The 19,666-nt window shown below is 43.6% G+C and overlaps 1 protein-coding gene across 6 annotated transcripts in view; it reads left to right on the top strand.

Annotated features, from left to right (window-relative positions):
- pde10a (phosphodiesterase 10A) overlaps positions 1 to 19,666 on the top strand; it is a 92,997-nt gene that overhangs the window by 40,717 nt on the left and 32,614 nt on the right. For all 6 annotated transcript variants that reach the window (XM_061227856.1, XM_061227857.1, XM_061227852.1 and 3 more), the window contains one exon: positions 10,635 to 10,766. In XM_061227856.1, coding sequence (XP_061083840.1) covers positions 10,635 to 10,766 — 132 coding nt within the window. The remainder of the gene's footprint in view (positions 1 to 10,634; positions 10,767 to 19,666) is intronic.

Below are 19,666 nucleotides of genomic sequence, written 5' to 3'. Positions count from 1 at the left end.
GGCGGGCCTGTGCGATTTATGGCCCATGTGTTTAGCTTACTAGATAAAATGCATTCTTTTTGTACTGCGTTCTGTTGGTATAACAAATGTATTTAGTGAATTTTTTAGAGTAAGGAATGCTGAGGATGTCGTTGTGATTTAGGACTAAGTGTCAGGGCTGTTGTGAAGCAGTGCTATGGGTTCTGCTGTGAATCAGAAATGACACCAAAGGCGCCATTTAAGTTGCGTTCGAAGGAATTATTTTGCTGTGCATTAATTATTTTGGGATTTATATTGTGGAAATTGAAAGGTGCTCAGTGTAGCAGGGCAGATTTCAGTCACATGCTCGTTGTATGGTAAGGCTATAAAGGCTGGAGTGATCACACACAATATTTATTTTATTCCTGAAATTTGTGAGTAGTGACAAAGGATGTTTGTTCAAATTCTGATACTGGGTTGACGGTACTTAGTTCACAAAGTTAGAATTTTGTTGTGGAGGCAAATGGCTGAATATGGCTGAAAGAAGGCTGTATTCCTGGGCTAGTTCCCATTCCTCCTGTTTGGGTTACCGTCTGCAGCGAAATAGTTTTGTTTTTGCTCACGTGCAGTAAGGTAGGCCTCAGGAATGAAGATGTTTTGAATAATCACAGCAGTTATCATGACCTAAGGTAACATTTTACTGCTGGAAAGCGAAGGAGCTTTTGCAGCAATAGTGGTTAATAGGGGAAAAATTCTTACCACAAACAAGTGTTCGTATGACCATAACCATTCATAAATATTGTTTTTTCAAAGGGCAGTTTTCTGAAAGAAAAATATGACAATTTAGTGCCTGCATTTAATTATTAGAATTTTATTTTATTTAATGTATTATATTATTTATTTCTAAAATTTTAGAACAGCCTAAATGCAGTTATATATTCTGTTTATATTTAAAAGTTCTCATGTTCCTATTTCAGTAAATCTTAAACAGTAAAACATTACCACAGACTAAATTTAGGTTTTCAGAAATGCCTACAATACTGTTTGATGAAAACTTTACAGTACAGCATAACAAAACAGAAATACTAAGAATGTAGATGATTACCATTTTACAAAGAATAAAAGAAAGAAAGCAATGCTAACAACAGACAATTAAAGAATGAGTAAAATTCTATCTCAACTAAAGATGCAATATAATGCCATGGGTATTTTTGTTTTGCTGTGTGGCATTTCCTCAGCTCTTGAAATGGTTCAGGGTCATGTCAGGGAACTGAGTCACATCCAGGGAGCCCAGAGAACAGTCCCCCCCTTACACAACCGTCATCATTTCGCACAAAGTATTTTTATTACAAAAAAGAACTGTGACATCATCTGAGGACAGCCGAGGGAATATGTGACCGCGCTTCGCAGCTCTAGAAGACAAAAAGGGAAGGAAATTAGTAATCATTGTACACTCGCAGAGCACTTTATTAGGAACATTTTTACTTTATTATGCCTACTTATTCATGTGATTATCTTATCAGCCAATTGTGTGGCAGCAGTGCAATGCATACAATCGTGTAGATACGGGTCACGAGCTTCAGTTAATGTTCACATTAGCCATCAGAATGCGGAGAAAAATGAGATCTTTGACCCTGGAATGATTGTTGGTGGCAGACAGGGTGGTTTGAGTATCTCGGAAATCTCCTGGGATTTTCACACACACTAGTCTCTAGAGTTCGCAATGAATGGTGCAAAAAAACAAAAAGTGAGCAGCAGTTCTGCCGACAGAAATGCCCTGTTAATGAAAGACATCATAGGAGAATGGCCAGACTGGTCAAAGCTGACAGGAAGGTGACAGTAACGGAAATAACCACATAACAAAACACACATTTGCCAAATCCATGCACCTCTGCCTGTATTTCTTCTTCTAAGATGTGTTTGGGTGTGTTTCTGGGTGTGACACTTTTACTGTTGTGTGGGGAAGAGTGAGTGAGGGCTAGCTACTTCAATGGCGGGGATGGAGAAGCTCAGCAGTAGTAGCCATACAATTTGTAGGCTTGTGCCGTTGTTGCATCACCCCCCGTTCGTTCAAAAGAGTGTGCATAAACACGTCATCCTGCCTGCTACTTTCACTAATCCACCGGCTGAGAAGCTGAGAAGAGAAAATATTCAGTCGCTTGCATTACCCCTTTGTGTGGAGGACCTCTGTACCTGATTTAAAAAACTATATAAGCCACCCCCCACACACCTCTTCATGTCATCGCCCCTGTGGAATGATGCATTGTGGGCCAAAGCAATACTTGTGTTTCAGCACGCGACCGGGTGTCTTTGTGGATCTTTGTTGATGTCCACTGAGTGCTGCAGAAGCACTGTACGGAGCCTCAGTGGCATTCTCCCAGAGGCATCTCATGTTACTTCTTGTGTTTTTCCCAGGCTGGTAGATCACTTACAACAAGTTGTGATTCAGAAAGATTGTTGTGTATTTGACCGACACATAAAAGCGCAGAAGCATATCGTGCGAATATGCAGTGTAAAAATGATGTGTGCACAGGAATTTTCGAGTTGCTTTCCCAGACCCCAAATTTCTGGTTGCCCCAGGAAACCATCAATATCAGACCCTTGCTCATAGCATTAAGATCATGGTTTACAATCCCCAGGGCAGTGACACATCACTGTTGCTACATGGAAAATAGGACCGCTAATTTGCTTAATGCATCGCTTGTATAACTGTGGTCTCTCTTACCAAACTTTGCCTGCAAACATTATTTAATGATGACAGTTTTTTTGCCCGACTGCATGTCCATATCAGACTGGAATGCAGTTGTGGGCCATTACCGTTTGAGTAATGGTGAACTGAACTTTTTCCAACAAGGGTAGAAACTCCCCAAGCAATGTGGCAGAAATGAAGACTTGCTGCGTGAACGGTGTACCCAAGGGAAACTCATATGATGAGAGCCTGGTCTCATTCCCAACCCGTCATATATTGATGCTTGGTCAGAAGCCCTCAGCGTCACTATATCACACAGAAGGAGTCCATTGGCGTCATTCCTGGACGTCCTAGGACCGAGGTGTCTCCATAGACTTCAGTAGGAGCCCTCGGCTAAAGAGGAACAGTGTATATTACCAGATAGAAACAAAACTGAAATTAGAACTTAATGTAAATATCATTATTTTGGAAAATCCCCCATCCCGTTTCCACTTGGTGACGCTGAGGGTTTCTGTTGAAGTCTATGGGGATACCTGGGGCGTCCAGGAATGATGCCAAAGGACTGTTTGTGCATCATGTAGTGACTCCAGGGCTTCTAACTAAGCGTCAATATATGAAGAATTGGGAATGAGAACACGTTAATGATAAAGGTACAACAAAGTGGAAAACATCATTGCCTATAATGTAATGGAACGTTATTAATTTATTGAAATCCAGCAAATACGCATTTTGGTGAAATGCGTCTTATGGTTCTTTTCACCTAAGATTACAGACTTTGTTCAGAGTTTGTTGGAAGTTTAAAGATAAATATTTTTTAGATTTGTGGACCCAAGCAGGTATCACATTTCCCCCTGTGATAATCCCCTTATTGACCAAATTGTATTTTGTGGCAGCCAGGCTTTGCACCAGAGATTAATCTATGTTGGGGAAGCACTGGTGTGCATGATTGCGTGCATGTGGTTGTGTATGTGACTGTGTGTGCTTGTGTGCATGTGTGTGAGTGTGTGTGTGAGTGTGTGTGTGTGTGTGAGTGTGAGTGTGTGTTTGTGTGTGAGTGTGTGAGTGTGTGTGTGTGAGAGTGTGTGTGAGTGTGCGTGTGAGTGTATGAGAGTGTGTGTGTGAGAGAGAGTGTGTGTGAGTGTGAGAGTGTGTGTGAGAGTGTGTGTGTGTGTGAGAGAGAGTGTGTGTGTGAGTGTGTGAGTGTGTGTGAATGTGTGTGTGCTTGTGTGCTCTCCCTCACATGGGGCAGTGGGCTCTGTGCTTCACCCCCGGGTTGTTTCGTACAGAGCTCAGGCCGGAATAACGGCTGCCTAATCTACATCAGAGACCACCAGGCCCCTCTTCTCCTCTGAAGAGAACAGTAGTTGTAACATAAGAAGAAGAACAACTGGGACCGGGTGTCTTTGTGGATGTTTGTGGTGATGTCCACTGAGTGCTGCAGAAGCACTGTACATAGGCTCAGTGGCATCCTCCCAGAGGCATCTCATGTTTCTTGTTTTGTTTTTTGTTTTTTTTGTGTTTGTCCCAGGCTGGTAGATCACTTACAACAAGTTGTGATTCACAAAGATCTTTGTATATTTGACCGACAGATAAAAGTGCAAAAGCATGTCCTGCAAATAAGCAGTGTAAAAATGATGTGCGCACAGGAAATCTTTAGTTGCTTTCCCAGACCCCAAATTTCTGGTTGCCCCAGGAAACCATCAATATTAGACCCCCTTGCTCATGTCAAAATAAGACAGTTAATTTGCTTAATGCATCTCTTGCATAACTCTGGTCTCCCTGACCAAACTTTGCCTGCGCACATTATTTCATGATGACTGTTTTTTTTGCCCAACTGCGTGTCCATTTCAGCCAGGAATAGAGCATGAAGTTGTGGGCCATTACCGTTTGAGTAATGGTGAACTGAAATTTTTCCAACAAGGGTAGAAACTTCCCAAGCAATGTGGCAGAAATGAAGACTTGCTGCGTGAATGGTGTACCCAGGGGAAACTGATATGATGAGAGCCTGGTCTCATTCCCAACCCGTCATATATTGATGCTTAGTCAGAAGCCCTCAGCATCACTATACAACGCAGAAGGAGTCTATTGGCGTCATTTCTGGACATCCTAGGACCGAGGTGTCTCCATAGACTTAGAAGCCCTCAGTGTCTTAATGTTGATGACGAGTTTTATCGACACCAAGGGTAAAGTGTAAAGTTTTTTGTAAAATGAAACATTGTTTATTTGTATTTCATGATTCGCAAACTAAACCTTTCCCCTGTCCCGTTTCCACTTGGTGACGCTGAGGGTTTCTGTTGAAGTCTATGGGGATACCTGGGGCGTCCAGAAATGACGCCAAAGGACTGCTTGTGCATTGTACAGTGACTCCAGGGCTTCTGACCAAGCGTCAATATATGACGAGTTGGGAATGAGAACACTTTAATGACGAAAGTGAGGACAAAGTGGAAAATAATTGGCTATAATGGAATGACCCTAAGTAAGGCCTGCAGGTTCACCGCAGGTCGCTCCGTAGAGAATTCAGCCTTGAAAAATGGCGGCCTAAACTAAATTGGGGCTGACCAGAAGAAGAGAACAGCAGAAGCAAGATAAGAAGGACTGCTACACCAATCAACTTGCTTACCCTTCTGAACTCTGGCCGTGTCACAGAGCGGGCCTGTTCCCAGCACAGCTCTCTCTCTGTCCCGTTCAGACAGCCCTGTGTGATAAATGGTGTCTGAAGACAGTCCAGCCATTTGTTTAATAATTGCCGGCTCCATTGTTATTTGTTTGTTTTTCATTTCAGCAAACCTGACTGGACAGGTTCTTTAGTGTGCTTTCCAATAAATCTGTGCCGAATTTAAGATCCTAATCTCTACAGCCAAATTATTGTATAATTTCCATTAACTGGAATCTACTTTTTTATTTCCAAGAATATAATATTTCATATTTTTCAAATTAGTTCCCCTCCTGATATCCAGTATTGCTATTTTCCTTTAATTTGTGATAAGGTTAGAGAACACATTTGGAGGGATTTGTGACCATTCCTCCATGCAGAACTTTTCAGAATCATTGATATCCTTGGGACACTCCCCTCTTCAGTTCAGGCCACAGGTTGTTCATGGGGTTTAAGTCTGGAGAATGCCCATTGTAGAACTTGGTTGTTGTTTTAACTTTACCATTCCTGTATGGATTTTGATGTATGCTCGGAGTCATTTTCCTGCTGGACAATCTACCTACAACCAAGTCTGAGCTTCCTAGCAGAGGCAACCAGGTTTCTGCCTAGATTTCTCTGATTGAATTTAGCGGCCCTGGACCACTAGCAGCAAAACATCTCCAAAACATCAATGACCCACCGCCATATTTGATCACCATTTTGCCGCCAAACATGTTGATGGTGTATATTGCCAAAGAATTCAAATATGGTCTCATCTGACCATACTGCACTCTCTTCCAGTTATAATTCTCATGAGGTTTGGCCAGCTCAAGATGCTTGGTTTTGTTTATTGTGCTCAGTGAGGGCTGTTTTTGTGTCACCCTTTCAAAGAGTTTGCTGGTATGGAGGTGCCATTTAATGGGGGTTTTTTTAGATTTAGTGACACAACCAGTCTCTGCACTGCGATCCTTAGGTTATTTAAGACCTCCATCACTGTCTTCCTTACTGTCCGTGGGGATCATATGCACTTGCATCCTCTTCCTAGCAAGTCTGCAACCATTCCATTTTGCAACCATTCTCAATAAAATTATATTGTTTTTCTGTAGCTATAGATCATTATCCCTGTTGTTTATTACATGCAGCCTTTTTTTATGGAGCCCACTGTATGTGGATGTAGCAGATCTATCCTGTTCTTTCTGAGGAGGAATGGAGCAATGCTGTGTGGCTAGGGCTACTGCCTGCAGGCTGTGCAGGTGAGGAGGTGTGGTGTGAGTGTGGGGGGTTGGGTTGGTGGGGGGGTTTGCTGGGAAGGGAGGCTGAGTGAGGTGTGATTGGGGGAGCTCCATCCCTTAATTATGAACTCTCCAGCTTCATATGGCAGTTTGGGAAACTTTCATTTTCTATTTGTGATCATGTGATCTAGCCACTGTAATATTGAACTTTTAAAAAAGTCCTCTGAAGTGCGGGTTCTGGTGTAGCTGTTGGAGTGTGGAATACCTCTATATCCTCGTGTGTGATTGGTGTGGAGATACGGGTTCAGGGTTAAAGGCTCCACATGTTACTGTATGTGTTTGTGGGGTCTGTTTACACAGTGCGTCTGCTTTGTATTTGGTTGAGGAAAGTGAAGTCCTGCCAGAAGACACCAGCAGGCTCTGTGCTTCGTTTCAGAGCTGCTGTTTCCCCTCTGCTGTATTGGCTGTGAAAAATTGTTTGTGATCAGATCACAGCGTTCATGAATAAATAAAAAAAGAAAATAGAATAATGCTATAAAAGGCTATGTGGACGCATTTAAAAAATGACCGAGCTTAAAGGAGGTACCTACAGGGCCAAATATGGCCTAAAAGGAGCACTTTGTTTACCAGTTTTTTGAAAAGTATTTGTGATCCAATGTGGATCAAATATCATCTTTCAGAAGTTCCAAAAATGTCTTTGTGGAAACTTTCAGGAACATCTGATGCGTCAAGGGAATTCTGTGTATGAATTCACACGGAATGACCCAATGACACTGCTGTCAACCCAGGCTCATTGGGAAAAAACTGAGTCAGTGAACAGATACTGTACAGTGAGCTGTCCGTGTACGTGCATGCATGTGCACGCGTGTGTGCGTGTCCCTCCATGTCCGTGTCCATGTCCACAGGGTCAAATGTTTCAACTGGTTCCTGTACACATTTTTTAACACAAATTTGTTTACTGAGCAGCTGGTCTTATCCAGATGGACTTGGGGTGCTTGAAGTTGTACACATGCAACCTGCTCTTTAACCTGATGGCTGTGCTGGAGTTTAACTGGAGTTCAACTGGAATTCCTGACGTGAAGGTCCTGGGACCCTGGAGTAAAATGGCGAAGGTCCGATCCGTGACTCGGAGCCCCTGTCTTCAGGCCCGCAGTCCGGGGCTGTAGCCACTGCACCGCACGGATGCTCGGTTGTTTTACAGTAATGCTGTTACGGGTGTGTAATGCGAGACAGATGGCATTACGACAGTGGGGCCAGCGTGCTACAGAGGATGTGTGTTGGCAGGATGCAAGCATGCATCATCATGACAATAGTATAGATATGCATACCTGATTGTCCATGTGCTGCTACAGGGTGCTGGACCCAGAGGGTTGTACATTCATGATGGTTGTAGCCCCATAGCCACAGGCATTTACTTTTCCACAGTAAATGTCCACTCCAGTTATGCAGTGTGAAGTTATTCTTCTGGACCTGTAGTGAATGTTTGATCTGTAAATTATGTAGAATAACTTTGCCTCTTTCAATGTGATGATAACAGCTCCCATTATTCATCACGCATGGCTCTTAGTAGGAATGGCCCTGTGAGTGCCCGCATGAACCTTTACATGTGCACACACACACACACACACACACACACACAAACAAACACCCACACATACACATACACACACACACACACACAGAGGATAGAACATAGTCAAGGGTAATGTCATGCGAAAGGCAGTGTAAGCACAACATGTACCTCTGCATTGTTAGCACCTGTCTGGATTACTTACACAACCACTCCGTGCTAGTCCTTGCCTCCAATCATTTCTGTTCCATCTCTCTCTCACCTTGTTTGGTTCTCCTCCCTCCCCATTCTCCTCTCTTCCAACTTATTTATTTAATATCTTAATTTCATGAGCAAGGTCAGCTCAGAACAACTTCTCATTTAAATTGATTATGTGGCATAGCTGATTGTACTTGAGACACCTGAGAAAATACTTCTACTGTGGAAGTATTATTTAAATTTCTACTGTGCATACAGTGCAGATGGTCACGGTACATCATTTATAGCATAATAAAATGCAATTGATTGAATGCTAGAAGATTATTTGGTAAAATGTAAATGATGAATAACAAAAGAGCACTATGTATGTATTTGTGTATGGAGACACCCCCTCTGCCCAGCCCTTGCTGATGCTCTTAGCGAACAGACATTAGCAGCAGCTCTGTGGAGTCTCCTGAAACTTACAGAAGGCACAGAAAAGTTCTGGGTGCTACACGTTGTTGGTGGATGAAGTATGCTTTGCTCCTTTGTTGAAAACTGTTGTGATATTGTCGGAGGCTCTATATTCATGAATTATTATCGCATTGTTGTTGTTATTATTATTATTATTATTATTATTATTATTGTTATTATTTTTATTATGTTACGGATCCCCCCTCTGTCAGGAATGGTCCCTACGGAAAGCAGTGCAACATGAGGCACTTCCCCGCAGTGCTTGATAGGATGTACACGGATCAGAATGTTCGCAGAGCGCGCCGATCCGACATCGTCAGCTGAAATGGCCGTCCAGCCATCTGTTTCCTTTTAACCATTCAAAGAGCAGACCCTGTTTTTATGCATCTTGTTTTGTTTTGTTTTTTTTGCTCTTGCGCACCGAAAAGTCTGTAGCTCTCTCCCCCCCCCCCCCACCCCCCCCGCCTCTGCCCGGGGATCCGGTCAGCTTCCAGACCTGGACCCACGCTGAACTGGGCCGGGTCCGCAGGTGCGATGCAGCTGTGCTCCTGTTCTGCACGCGCTCAGTCACCACCAGCTGCTCTTTGTGCAATACTGTTTTTATTTTTTATTAAAATCTCTATTTCATCTACTAGCTAGCATCGCTGTACATCTCCAGAGTTTTGTGTCATAGTTAATGGTCATTTGAAAGCTGTGTCTTTTGTGTGTTTGGATGTACAGCATACCCCTTTGTCTGGTCTGGTGCTGTATTCAGTGACCGATCTTGCCTTTCCCCTGATACTTATTTACAAACGTTCTCAAGTTAATATTATACTCTGAACGGAACTTACTTATAGGTTCAAAGATCAACCTTAGGTAAAGTGTCTGAAGCTTTATGCGGTCACGTGACCGTTTCAAGTGTGTGACCCACAGTGATGGTCCCTCCGGTGCGGGGCCTGCGTGTTGTTTATTTGAGATGCTGACCCCTAAGTGATCCCGTTGTGAAGCTGTCGATGGCGCGTCAGCCTGTCCGAACTGCGCTCAGGGCCCGTCGAGGCCCGGCGGAGGGAAGAGGCGACTGTTTGCTCAACAACAAAGGACAATAAAGGCCTGCATTTAGGCAGCTCTTGAGGACCTAATTGTCTATTAAGTGCAATCAAGCTTCCCTTTTCCTTTCCTTCGAATGGCCTGGGCCTTTCTATGTGGAGACAGTGTGGTGCGGTAAACACTTAGTTTACTCCAGGAAGCAAGCGAGGTGGTCCCTGGGGATACGTGCTACAAGGCTCACCTTCCCCCCCCCCGCCCCCACATCACGTCCCACGCTGGGGAAACCTGTGATTCAACTGCCAAGTGTCACTCTTTAAACAATTCAAGTTTTTGGGGTGTAAAGAACTTTAAAAAATACTACTGCAGACTCTTTTCATATTTAAAGAGCTGAGCTGTGTATGGCTCAGATTCTCCTGTGTAAGGACTGATCTTCTGTGTGTACGTGCTTGTGTGTGTCTGCCACACATGCATGTCTCTGTATTTGTGCGTTTTAATTGTACTGTGCTTTAAGAATGAGTATATTACTAAGTAATTGGAGCTGATTAAGTAGGTCTTATTCAGGGTCAAAAAGCACAAGATGTGAGTGTTAGACACAGGCATCAGATTCAATTCAGATTCTTGTACTATATGTTTAGAACAGCATTCCATGTGTATTTACCTAGTTCTGGATGTGATGCTTTGACTTGTGGTAGAACCTATGCACTTGTAAGTCGCTTTGGATTAAAAGCGTCTGCCAAATGACAAAAATGTAAATGTAAAAATGTTGTACGGGACATTTGTAATCCATTTGTAGGGTGGTTAAACCCACCTTGCAGGTTACTTGGGGGCAAACATTTAACAGCAAGTGTCAAAGATCTTTTTTATTCTTCATTTCAGGTCTTACGGATGAGAAGGTGAAGGCATACCTTTCTCTGCACCCTCAGATGCTAGACGAGTTTGTCTCAGAGAGTGTGAGCTCAGAGACAGTCAGTAGATGGCTACAGAGGAAGAACAGCACCAGGATAAGTGGTAAGAGTCCTCAGCCCCGGCTAACAAACACCCTCCGCACCCAAGGGAATGTTCTGGAACCCAAAACCTGGGTGCAGTCTGTGTTGTGCCTGTCTCTCCCCAGATGGGCTTGTTGCTGTTGCTGGTGTGGTTGTCAAACTGTCTATCAAAACCACAACCTGCATCTGGATACATTATTTGCTTGCTCTGTAAACAGCCTGCTGGTGTGCCTTCATGCTATTGATGCAACCTTTTGCCACTCCAACCTCTTAAAAACAGTTTCCCCCACCCTATGGTGCTGGACATGCCCCTCTCTTTACCAACTGATTTTCTAGGTTTTGAGATTTCTAGCTCGGCCTGAGATTGTGTCGCTGTTGCACAATGGCTCATGGTATAAATGGAGTGAACATCTGGAGAGCTGGGAGCATTAACTGCTGAGGGTCAACGCAGGAAGTTCAAGGGTAGTTTCTATAGTTCAGGCCAACTTTTATTCAGGAAAGGGGAAAGAGATGGATCTCTTAACAGCCAATAATTTAAAAAATGCTAACACTTAACCTCAATACGGTTAATGAATTGGCATTACCAAAGTAACTACTAAGAAGTCGATCTGTACAGCTTTGTTTAGGTATCGTTAATTAATGTTAACAACTACATTAGTTAATGTACCCTATTGTAAAATGTAACCAAAAAAAAAATTGCTTATTCTGTTGGACTAGTTATTACTATTATTTTTGATCAATTTACTCCTCTTGATGGATAGTAAAATGAATAATAAGAACTTTTATCTGGCTGTTTTCTAGCAGGTAATACTGCAATCCATGAACCGTAAAAACCAATAACTGCAATTAAAATGTAAGCATTCCTCCTAGTGGCACTACTGCCAGTTAGGGGAACAGGTTATTTATATTGACTGGTTATGCATGCCAAGCTACCTATGTAGATTAATATAATTTTACTACGGTTGCCTATAATCGTGTTTCGATATTTGGAATGAGGAGGCAAGGGCAATTCAATTTTCATATTACAAAAATAATTTAAAGGGCCGGAATCTCCACAGGTTTGGGAGGCCTTTACTAATAGGAGGTAATTTGTTGAATGACCCAATCAGCTGAGACAAGGCAGTCATTACCCACAAGGCATTGTTTACATCATCTGACTGTTACAATCAACAAGCAGGTTTTTTCCACTGGAAGTACTCACACTCTCCCCCAGGTAGCTGACTGGAGGAAAAGTGCCTGGTCATGTGTTTATAATCCCAGTGTGTGTGTGCACTTGTGTGTGTGTGTGTGTGCGTGTGAGTATGACCATGTGTGTGTGTCTATATGTGTGTGAGCAAGCGCATAGGAGTATGACCATGTGTGTGCATGTGTTAGTGTGTGTATGCGTTAGTGTGTATGCGTGTGTGCATGCGTTAGTGTGTGTATGCATTAGTGTGTGTGTGTGTTAGTGTGTGTATGCGTTAGTGTGTGTATGCGTTAGTGTGTGTCTGTGTTAGTGTGTGTGTGTCTGTGTTAGTGTGTGTGTGCGTGTGTGTCTGTGTTAGTGTGTGTGCGTGTCTGTCCCTGCGCACCTCACAGAGTAAACACGAGGGAGGGCGGTGGGGGTGTGCAGAGGGGGCTTGTGGGTCTCCGCGGGTCGTTGAGCCCATTTGAGTGGGCCGGCTGGTTCTGTGCCTCACGTCAGGACGCTGCCTGCCTGACAGCCCCCCCCAGGAGCACGCGCCCCCCCTCCCCTCTCCACCGGAATCCAGAGCGGGCCCACACCGCTGGCCGCCTGCCAAGTTCAGGCCTCTGACGTCAGAGCTGGCCCCCAGGGACCGGCTCGGGCCAGCGCGGGGAGGGTGGGGGGGGCGCTGGGGGGGGGGGCAGCGGTCTGCAGTGCGTTGTGCTGCTGGGGTCGAGCTGGTTCAGGGGGCCTGCGGTCCTCCAGCCGCGCTGCAGCAGGAGGGGGGAAAGAAAAATAAAAATGCCTGCTTCTCTCGGCGTTCCAGCCGGTCGTTCCCCTCTCCCTGGCTCAGTCTGGGAATTCCGAAAGGCGTTCAACGCGGAATTCCGGCTAGAAAGATGTTTACTATTTTGTCTAATGGGGTTCATCATTGTTTTCAGATGACCACACCTCTTTTGACTATTATATTCTCCATATATTCAAGTGTCTGGTTGAATATTTGTCAGAATTTATCCCCCTCCCGGACTACCAGCCTGTTGAAACCGTTTAGCAGGTCAGCCGGTTTTCATCTGTTTATTATATGTGCATGCAGAAGTAAACCCCTTGTCATCGAGGCATGATTAGCCATAAATAGATTTATGAACTTGTTCCAAAACTAGCATGGAACATTGGGTACTGATGCGTTAGCATGTATGTCTGTCAAGGTCCGTCACGCAGTGTTAATGACAAACCCACCACAGGCATAAGCACAAGCCTTTCTTCTGCAAAGCCATTTAGCCTCACATTCGTTACACCATTACGTCAATGAAAGCTGTTGTCAGTAACTAATATGGTTTATTTGAGAATTTGATTAAGAACACATTGGGGGTTAATCATAAAATTATGATATTGTAACATCAGATTAACTAACTAAAGAAATGGACACTGACACGAGTTACTGTAACATGAGTTTTAAGTTATAAGTCCGGATGCATTTTAACTGTTTTATGTCAATGTCATTTTGGTTTTTCTTAGAGGAAAATAAAACTATGTGAACCCCATTATACACACAATGGATATGCCTTAAATGTTGGCATATATACTGCATAATGTAAACTAAGGACAGCTTCCCAAACAAGTTGCGACATAGTGTACTCCGTCACTATGAGACAGTGGCCTCCTCTCTGAATTACACGTCTCATGTCTGTGAAATTAGTGAATAAGGTATTTTCAGTGGGGTATATACAGTAGAAGTGGATCACGGTAGACTTCGCTGAATGTAACTGATTTCAGGAGTTGGTCTTGCTTTCTAATCTTGTAATCTTTCTCGTTGAAGTCAGAGTGGTAGCAAACCTGTTGTTTTTGATACACAGTAAGATGATTGGGTGGGCATGGGGAGGGGGTATGTTGTGATGTTTGTAGTGTAGGGTAGGAGTATAGGGAGGTATTTTTCCCAGTTGTAAAGGTCATCTTTGTAAAATCCCTCTGCATGGGCTAAAGCACCAGCAGTTGCCTTTGGAACACTGACAATATAAACAAATTATTGTGTGAGGAGGCGGTGCTGAGCTCCATCCAGCAGCTCAGGGTACGGAGCTGGCCAATAGGAACCGAGTATGGTGAGCTCTCTTTGCCTCCCACTCACATGCAGGTCAGCAGGGAATGGGCAGGGTGTGGAGCAGTCTGGGGGCGTGTCCCTGCCCTGTGCTTCCTGTGTAGGAGACGGGCAACCCCATGTTTTCTCCTGACGCCGTCACCGTGGCAACCACAGTTTGTGGCACCGTGGCACAACTCTGGTCCTCATGTTGACAAACACCAAAAAACAGGCTCCAAAGCCTAGAATCAAGACTAGGTACTATAAGCTCTCGTATACCTGCGCTAAGGAATACACTTTACGCACTTGACTAATTGGAAACACCTGTGCAGCCTTTTGTCCCAAACATTATGGTGCCCTGAAATGGGGGCTGTTTATAAAAAGTGCTGTAATTTCTGGAGTAATTTTTCTTGAAGCATAAAATACAGCACACAGTTCTTTCAAAGGTTTCATATTTCATTCTGTTCATTTGAAATATTTCTCAAATTCTCAAAATTATTAACCAGAGAGTAATGGGGCGTGAGGAGATTTTAGCACACCATTTGTAAGGCCATGACAAATATTCACCTAAAAATAAATACATCTTTGCTTTCGTATTTTGATACATACTTTGAGACATACACTGCATTCCTAGATGTATAGTAAAGTAGTGATGCTAGTAATAGTGATTGAGAATTTTTCCAATAATGGTGAAATTTGAGTATATGTGTCAGGGTCTGTTATATATGAAATGGGGGGGAACATCGGCACTGTGAGCATTCTTTGTTATATTCAGGGTCGGTGAGTGTGTCGGCATGGCGACAGGCTCTTTGCTGACTGCTGGTTAGTTTGCAATGTACTGTAAGTGCAGACCATGGGCCCCTTGTTTCACCTCTCTTCAGGGTCGCTCTGTCAGAGCAGCAGGGTCCCCCACAAGTGTCTCCCAGCAGCAGGGTCACCCACATGTGTTGCCAGGGTGGGCTCTAGTTCAGTGTGCATGCTCTGTGGTCCTCTCTTTCCCTTCTTCCCCATCTCCCTGTTTTTCCTCTCCTCCATCTATCTGCTCCTGTTTTTACTGCCCTATCCCAGTTTTTTATCTCTCTTTTTTTGCCATCTGGTCCTGAAAAGGACAACTTGTGGTCCTGCACGTACTGTAGTGTGGTGCCGTTGCGTTTTTATGTATTCATTTATGCAGTATTTATCAGCTCCATCCATTTGAGATGAGTAGCTGTTAGCATTCTAGGCATTTAATATTTTTTTATTATTAGATTTTTTTCATATGCCCTGGTTATGTCTCCATCAATCAGTCATTTGTGTGCATGTTCCCCTTCAGTACAAAGGGATGGAGCCTTGTGGGTAAAAATGTGAGATAACATTTCCACCTCTTCTCCAAATCTTTCCCCGACCCCGCCATTCCTCAGTGCCCATTCCAACTGGAACCTGAGACCACACTTCACCTGTGGTTTGTGTTTCACTTTAAGGAAGGAATTGAATCAAGCAGATTGTTTTTGTTAAATGAGCATTTTTACTATACTACATTGCACAATCATATAGCAACTGCAAACGGAGCCGTAAACATTTCTGAAATCGACCATTGAGTTATCACTGCAAATCAGGTAAAACTCATTCCTCCAAATAAATAAATAAAAAGTTTAAAAAGATGCTCCGCACTCCTAATTACCAGTATTGCCCTTTTAAAGGAATCCTGCTCTACCACAGATCAGTCACCTTTGACTCCAGCTGGTTTCCATTGTGGAAAAAAAAGTATTTTAATACTGTCTGTCCTTAGTCGGTCTCCATGGTCCATGCAGGGCAGTGGCTGTGCCCTTGCCTGTGAATAACTGAGTAACTGCCACAGAAGCTTCCACAGCTGTTGAGAGAAGTAAGATGGGGTGAGTTTGGATTTTGTGGGAATGTTTGTTTTTTTGTATATAAAAAAGGGGGTAATTCTATTGAAGTTGGGAACATTGGCTGAATTGTGCTTTGATGTGTCTGAGTGAGGGTAAAAAAAGAAAGTGACAGCCGTTTGTTGTTCGTGGCATCTAAACTACGAACAAAGGGCCGACTAAGCTGGCCCAAGTCTTGAATAAAGTGTGTGTACTCCGCACGATGGCCGCAATCCCCTTTTTCCTGGAAACAGAACCTTCCCCTGCCCCCCCTCCCCCCCCCCCCCCCTTCCTCTCGGTCTTGCTCGGTCCCTGATCACATGATGAGTGATGCATTGGCGCTTCTCAGCATCACGCTCCTGCATTATCCGCTGTGGCGAGCCTTTCATTTCGGACGCGCCTCGCTGCCCGCCCCGCGTCACAGCGCACACGTCAGCCTGCGTAGAGCGGCGGGTGTGTGTACCGCACCCTCCCCCAGCGCAGTAACCTGCTCATTACCACTCTCTGATCCTGCGCGTTATTACATTTTACAGTAATCTGATAAAAAACATTGAAGATTTTCTGTGTGCCTCGTTAGTCTGAGTTTGTGTTTGAACCAGCATCCTTGTGGTTATAAAGCAGGCTCCTTACCCAATGAACCTTTAAGAAACCATGCCGTTTTGTCAAATTAACAAACTATGTTAGTGCAAAACAGGAATGTATAGCTTCTAATTTGGTTATACTCCTGCTTCTTTGCAGATAATTTCAGATTGGCAGAAAATTGAGTAAATTTCACATTGAAGGGACCAATGATTAATCTACTACTAAACTCTCAGATTTTAAAAGCATCTGCAATAAAAAAACGTCAGACTTCTGATAGGTAATCTGTGTCAAATTGAATGACTAAATCTATTTGAATTACAAATTAATTAGTTAATTTGTAATCATTTACAATCATTTATTTTCTAATATGTTGGTTTTAATTTTCTGCAATCAATACTAAATAGGTTCTGTCTGGAATAAGAAGGTAATAATGCATTTAGGTACATGGACAAAAATGTTTTTATTTTTGGGATTGGAAGAATGGGCAATGTTGTGATTTAGGTTTAATTCACCTACTGTTCTCTGGGATGGCCACACTTCCTGTTTGTGGTTGTAAAAACATGAAGGAAATTGTGAAATAGTGTGTGTTCTGGAACCAGAAAGTCAGAGAGTCTGTTAACAGTTTAGACTCTGTTTAGACAGTTTTGACATTGTAGACACACATGCACTGAAACATATATTTATATGCAAACAAAAACATGCACTCATACTCCTATGCACAAACACACACACACACACACACACACACACACACACACACATATATATACAAACATATGCACACACGCATACGCACACACACAACATGGTTCTTTTCACAGTTCCTGGACAGGGAGTGGTTGCATGGACCAACATCGTTACCAGTTCAATTTAAAGGAGCTCACTATAGAAAACACACAGCAAGTAGCATACTATATTACACCTGCAAGAGAACGATGTTTCTTTGTTTCATATGCATTATCACCTCTAAAGGGGTAGAGAAGCGTTTTACAGTGAAACATGTATGATGGGCCTGTAAGTAAACAGAACAATTTCTGTGCATTTTTATATTGTTTCCAAAGCGACATCGCATTAATTAACGGGAAGGCTGTTGGAGTGCAACCCAGCTTCGCTGTATAAAATGCAGAAATTGCCAGGGCACTCATGCAAAGAAATGAAATGACATATGGGGATATTTATTTGAACAGGATTTAGCGGTACGTTAAAGGGACTGGCAATCCTGTTTCCTGGGAAATAACACACAGGAGATTACACTGGGGTCAGCTTGAAGGAAACCATGCGTGCTTCATGACCAGGAAGATGATGCTTTTTAAGTTTTATTTTTCAGCAAAAAGGAGTTTGATATTCTTGGCATAAGCAAAACTTTGTGTTTCTGATGAAATATATAGAAATACGTCTATAACATTTTAAAGTCTTTTAAAAATGGTCTTGGCCTCATTTTCTGGTTGCAAGCTTGCATCGATCATTTGTGTCCTCATTTAGACCTTTCCATTAATCCAACTAGACCTGTGCTCAGAGAAACCTTTCACCTCAATGAATAAATCCTAATGAAATATTATCATTTAAAATATTTAACCTTAATTATGACCTTTGTCTTGTCTTGTGAGTGTGTGGATCTCTGTAATGTACTGTACATTTATACCATTATTTATATGTACATTTATTATTGCATGCCACATTATGCACAGTCAGTATGCATGTATTTCATTGCTGACTTGCTTGTGATGTCTTTTCAGTTTCACCCTCTGTGTGTGTGCATGCTTGTGATCGGGGGAGTAATGGTGTGTGTGCATACACATTTATCTTCCTCCAAACTCCTCTCAGGTGTCTGTTCTTCTGCAGCAGACGGGAGTGGGACGAGAGACTGGTGTACCATCATCCTCGCATGCACACACAGGCACACGCGCGCACACACACATACGCTCACACACACACACACACACACACACACACGTGTGCGCACATTCACCAACCCTCTAACGAGGACCCCCAGGCCTCACTGACGTCAGAGTCCCCCCCCCCATCCGCGTACCCCCCCCGCCTTGGCCCAGCAGGCTCTGTTTACTTCACAGAGCTCGGAGTCAGTGGGGAATCAGAGGCGTCCCAGGCCCGCCCCGTGAATTCCCCCTTATGACCTGGCCAATGGCTGGCTGAGGCTGAGGTTGTGGGTTGAGTCTGTGGGTGTGGGTTGGGTGTAGGTTGTGCGTGTGGGTGTACAGTCCTGGCCCTTCTGCGGTGATTCAGGGCCCAGTCACAGAGACAGTTTGTCTCTCCACGCAACCCACGAGACCAGCCACCCTGAGGCGGAAAAAAAGAATTAAAAATGTGCCGCAACTGTGCAAGCAAATGAACCCCTCCCAGAACCACCTGAACCCCTTCCAGCACCGCCTGAACCCCTCTCAGAACCACCCAAACCCCTCCCATTACCACCTGAACCCCTCTCAGAACCACCCAAACCCCTCCCAGAACCACCTGAACCCCTCGCAGAACCTCCTGAACCCCTCCCATTACCACCTGTACCTCACCCAGAACCACCTGAACCCCTCCCATTACCACCTGAACCCCTCCTAGCACCACCTGAAACCCCTCCTAGCACCACCTGAACCCCTCGCAGAACCACCTGAAACCCCTCCTAGCACCACCTGAACCCCTCGCAGAACCACCTGAAACCCCTCCTAGCACCACCTGAACCCCTCCCAGAACCACCGGAACCCCTCCCATTACCACCTGAACCCCTCCACTTCAATGTGCCCCTCCTCAAAAAAACAAAAACAATTGTGTAATTTGAAAGTAAAAAATAATTTTATTCAAACATTTTAGTGAAAATTGTATCATGATGAGCTGATTTTCATGGTGCTAAAATCAGTTAAGAATTTTTGTTTGGCTTTTTTTAGGTAGTTTTGTTCAAAACAATACATGCCATTGCACTTGTGTTGTTATGTCTCGTATGTAATATAACATTTTATATTTTAGTCTAGATGTTGCCCTGATGCTCATAGCTAAAGCACAACACAGCCATTCAGATTAATAATGTTAAATACCATTAGAGAAAACAAAAAAGAAAGGGAAACGGGTGCAAAAAGACTGAAAAACATCTGATGAACATTACTTATGACCCTGTCCATTTCTCACCTCATTATGAACACAGTGTGCATTAAGCTGTAATGTAACATAATAGTTGGGGAGCAGGACAGGGTAACTGAAAACTTGTCGGTCTGATTCCCAGGAGGGTAGTTGCC

The sequence above is a fragment of the Conger conger genome, chromosome 18 (assembly GCF_963514075.1).
Source record: "Conger conger chromosome 18, fConCon1.1, whole genome shotgun sequence".
Lineage (NCBI taxonomy): Eukaryota > Metazoa > Chordata > Actinopteri > Anguilliformes > Congridae > Conger > Conger conger.
This window is presented reverse-complemented; position numbering and strand designations above follow the sequence as displayed.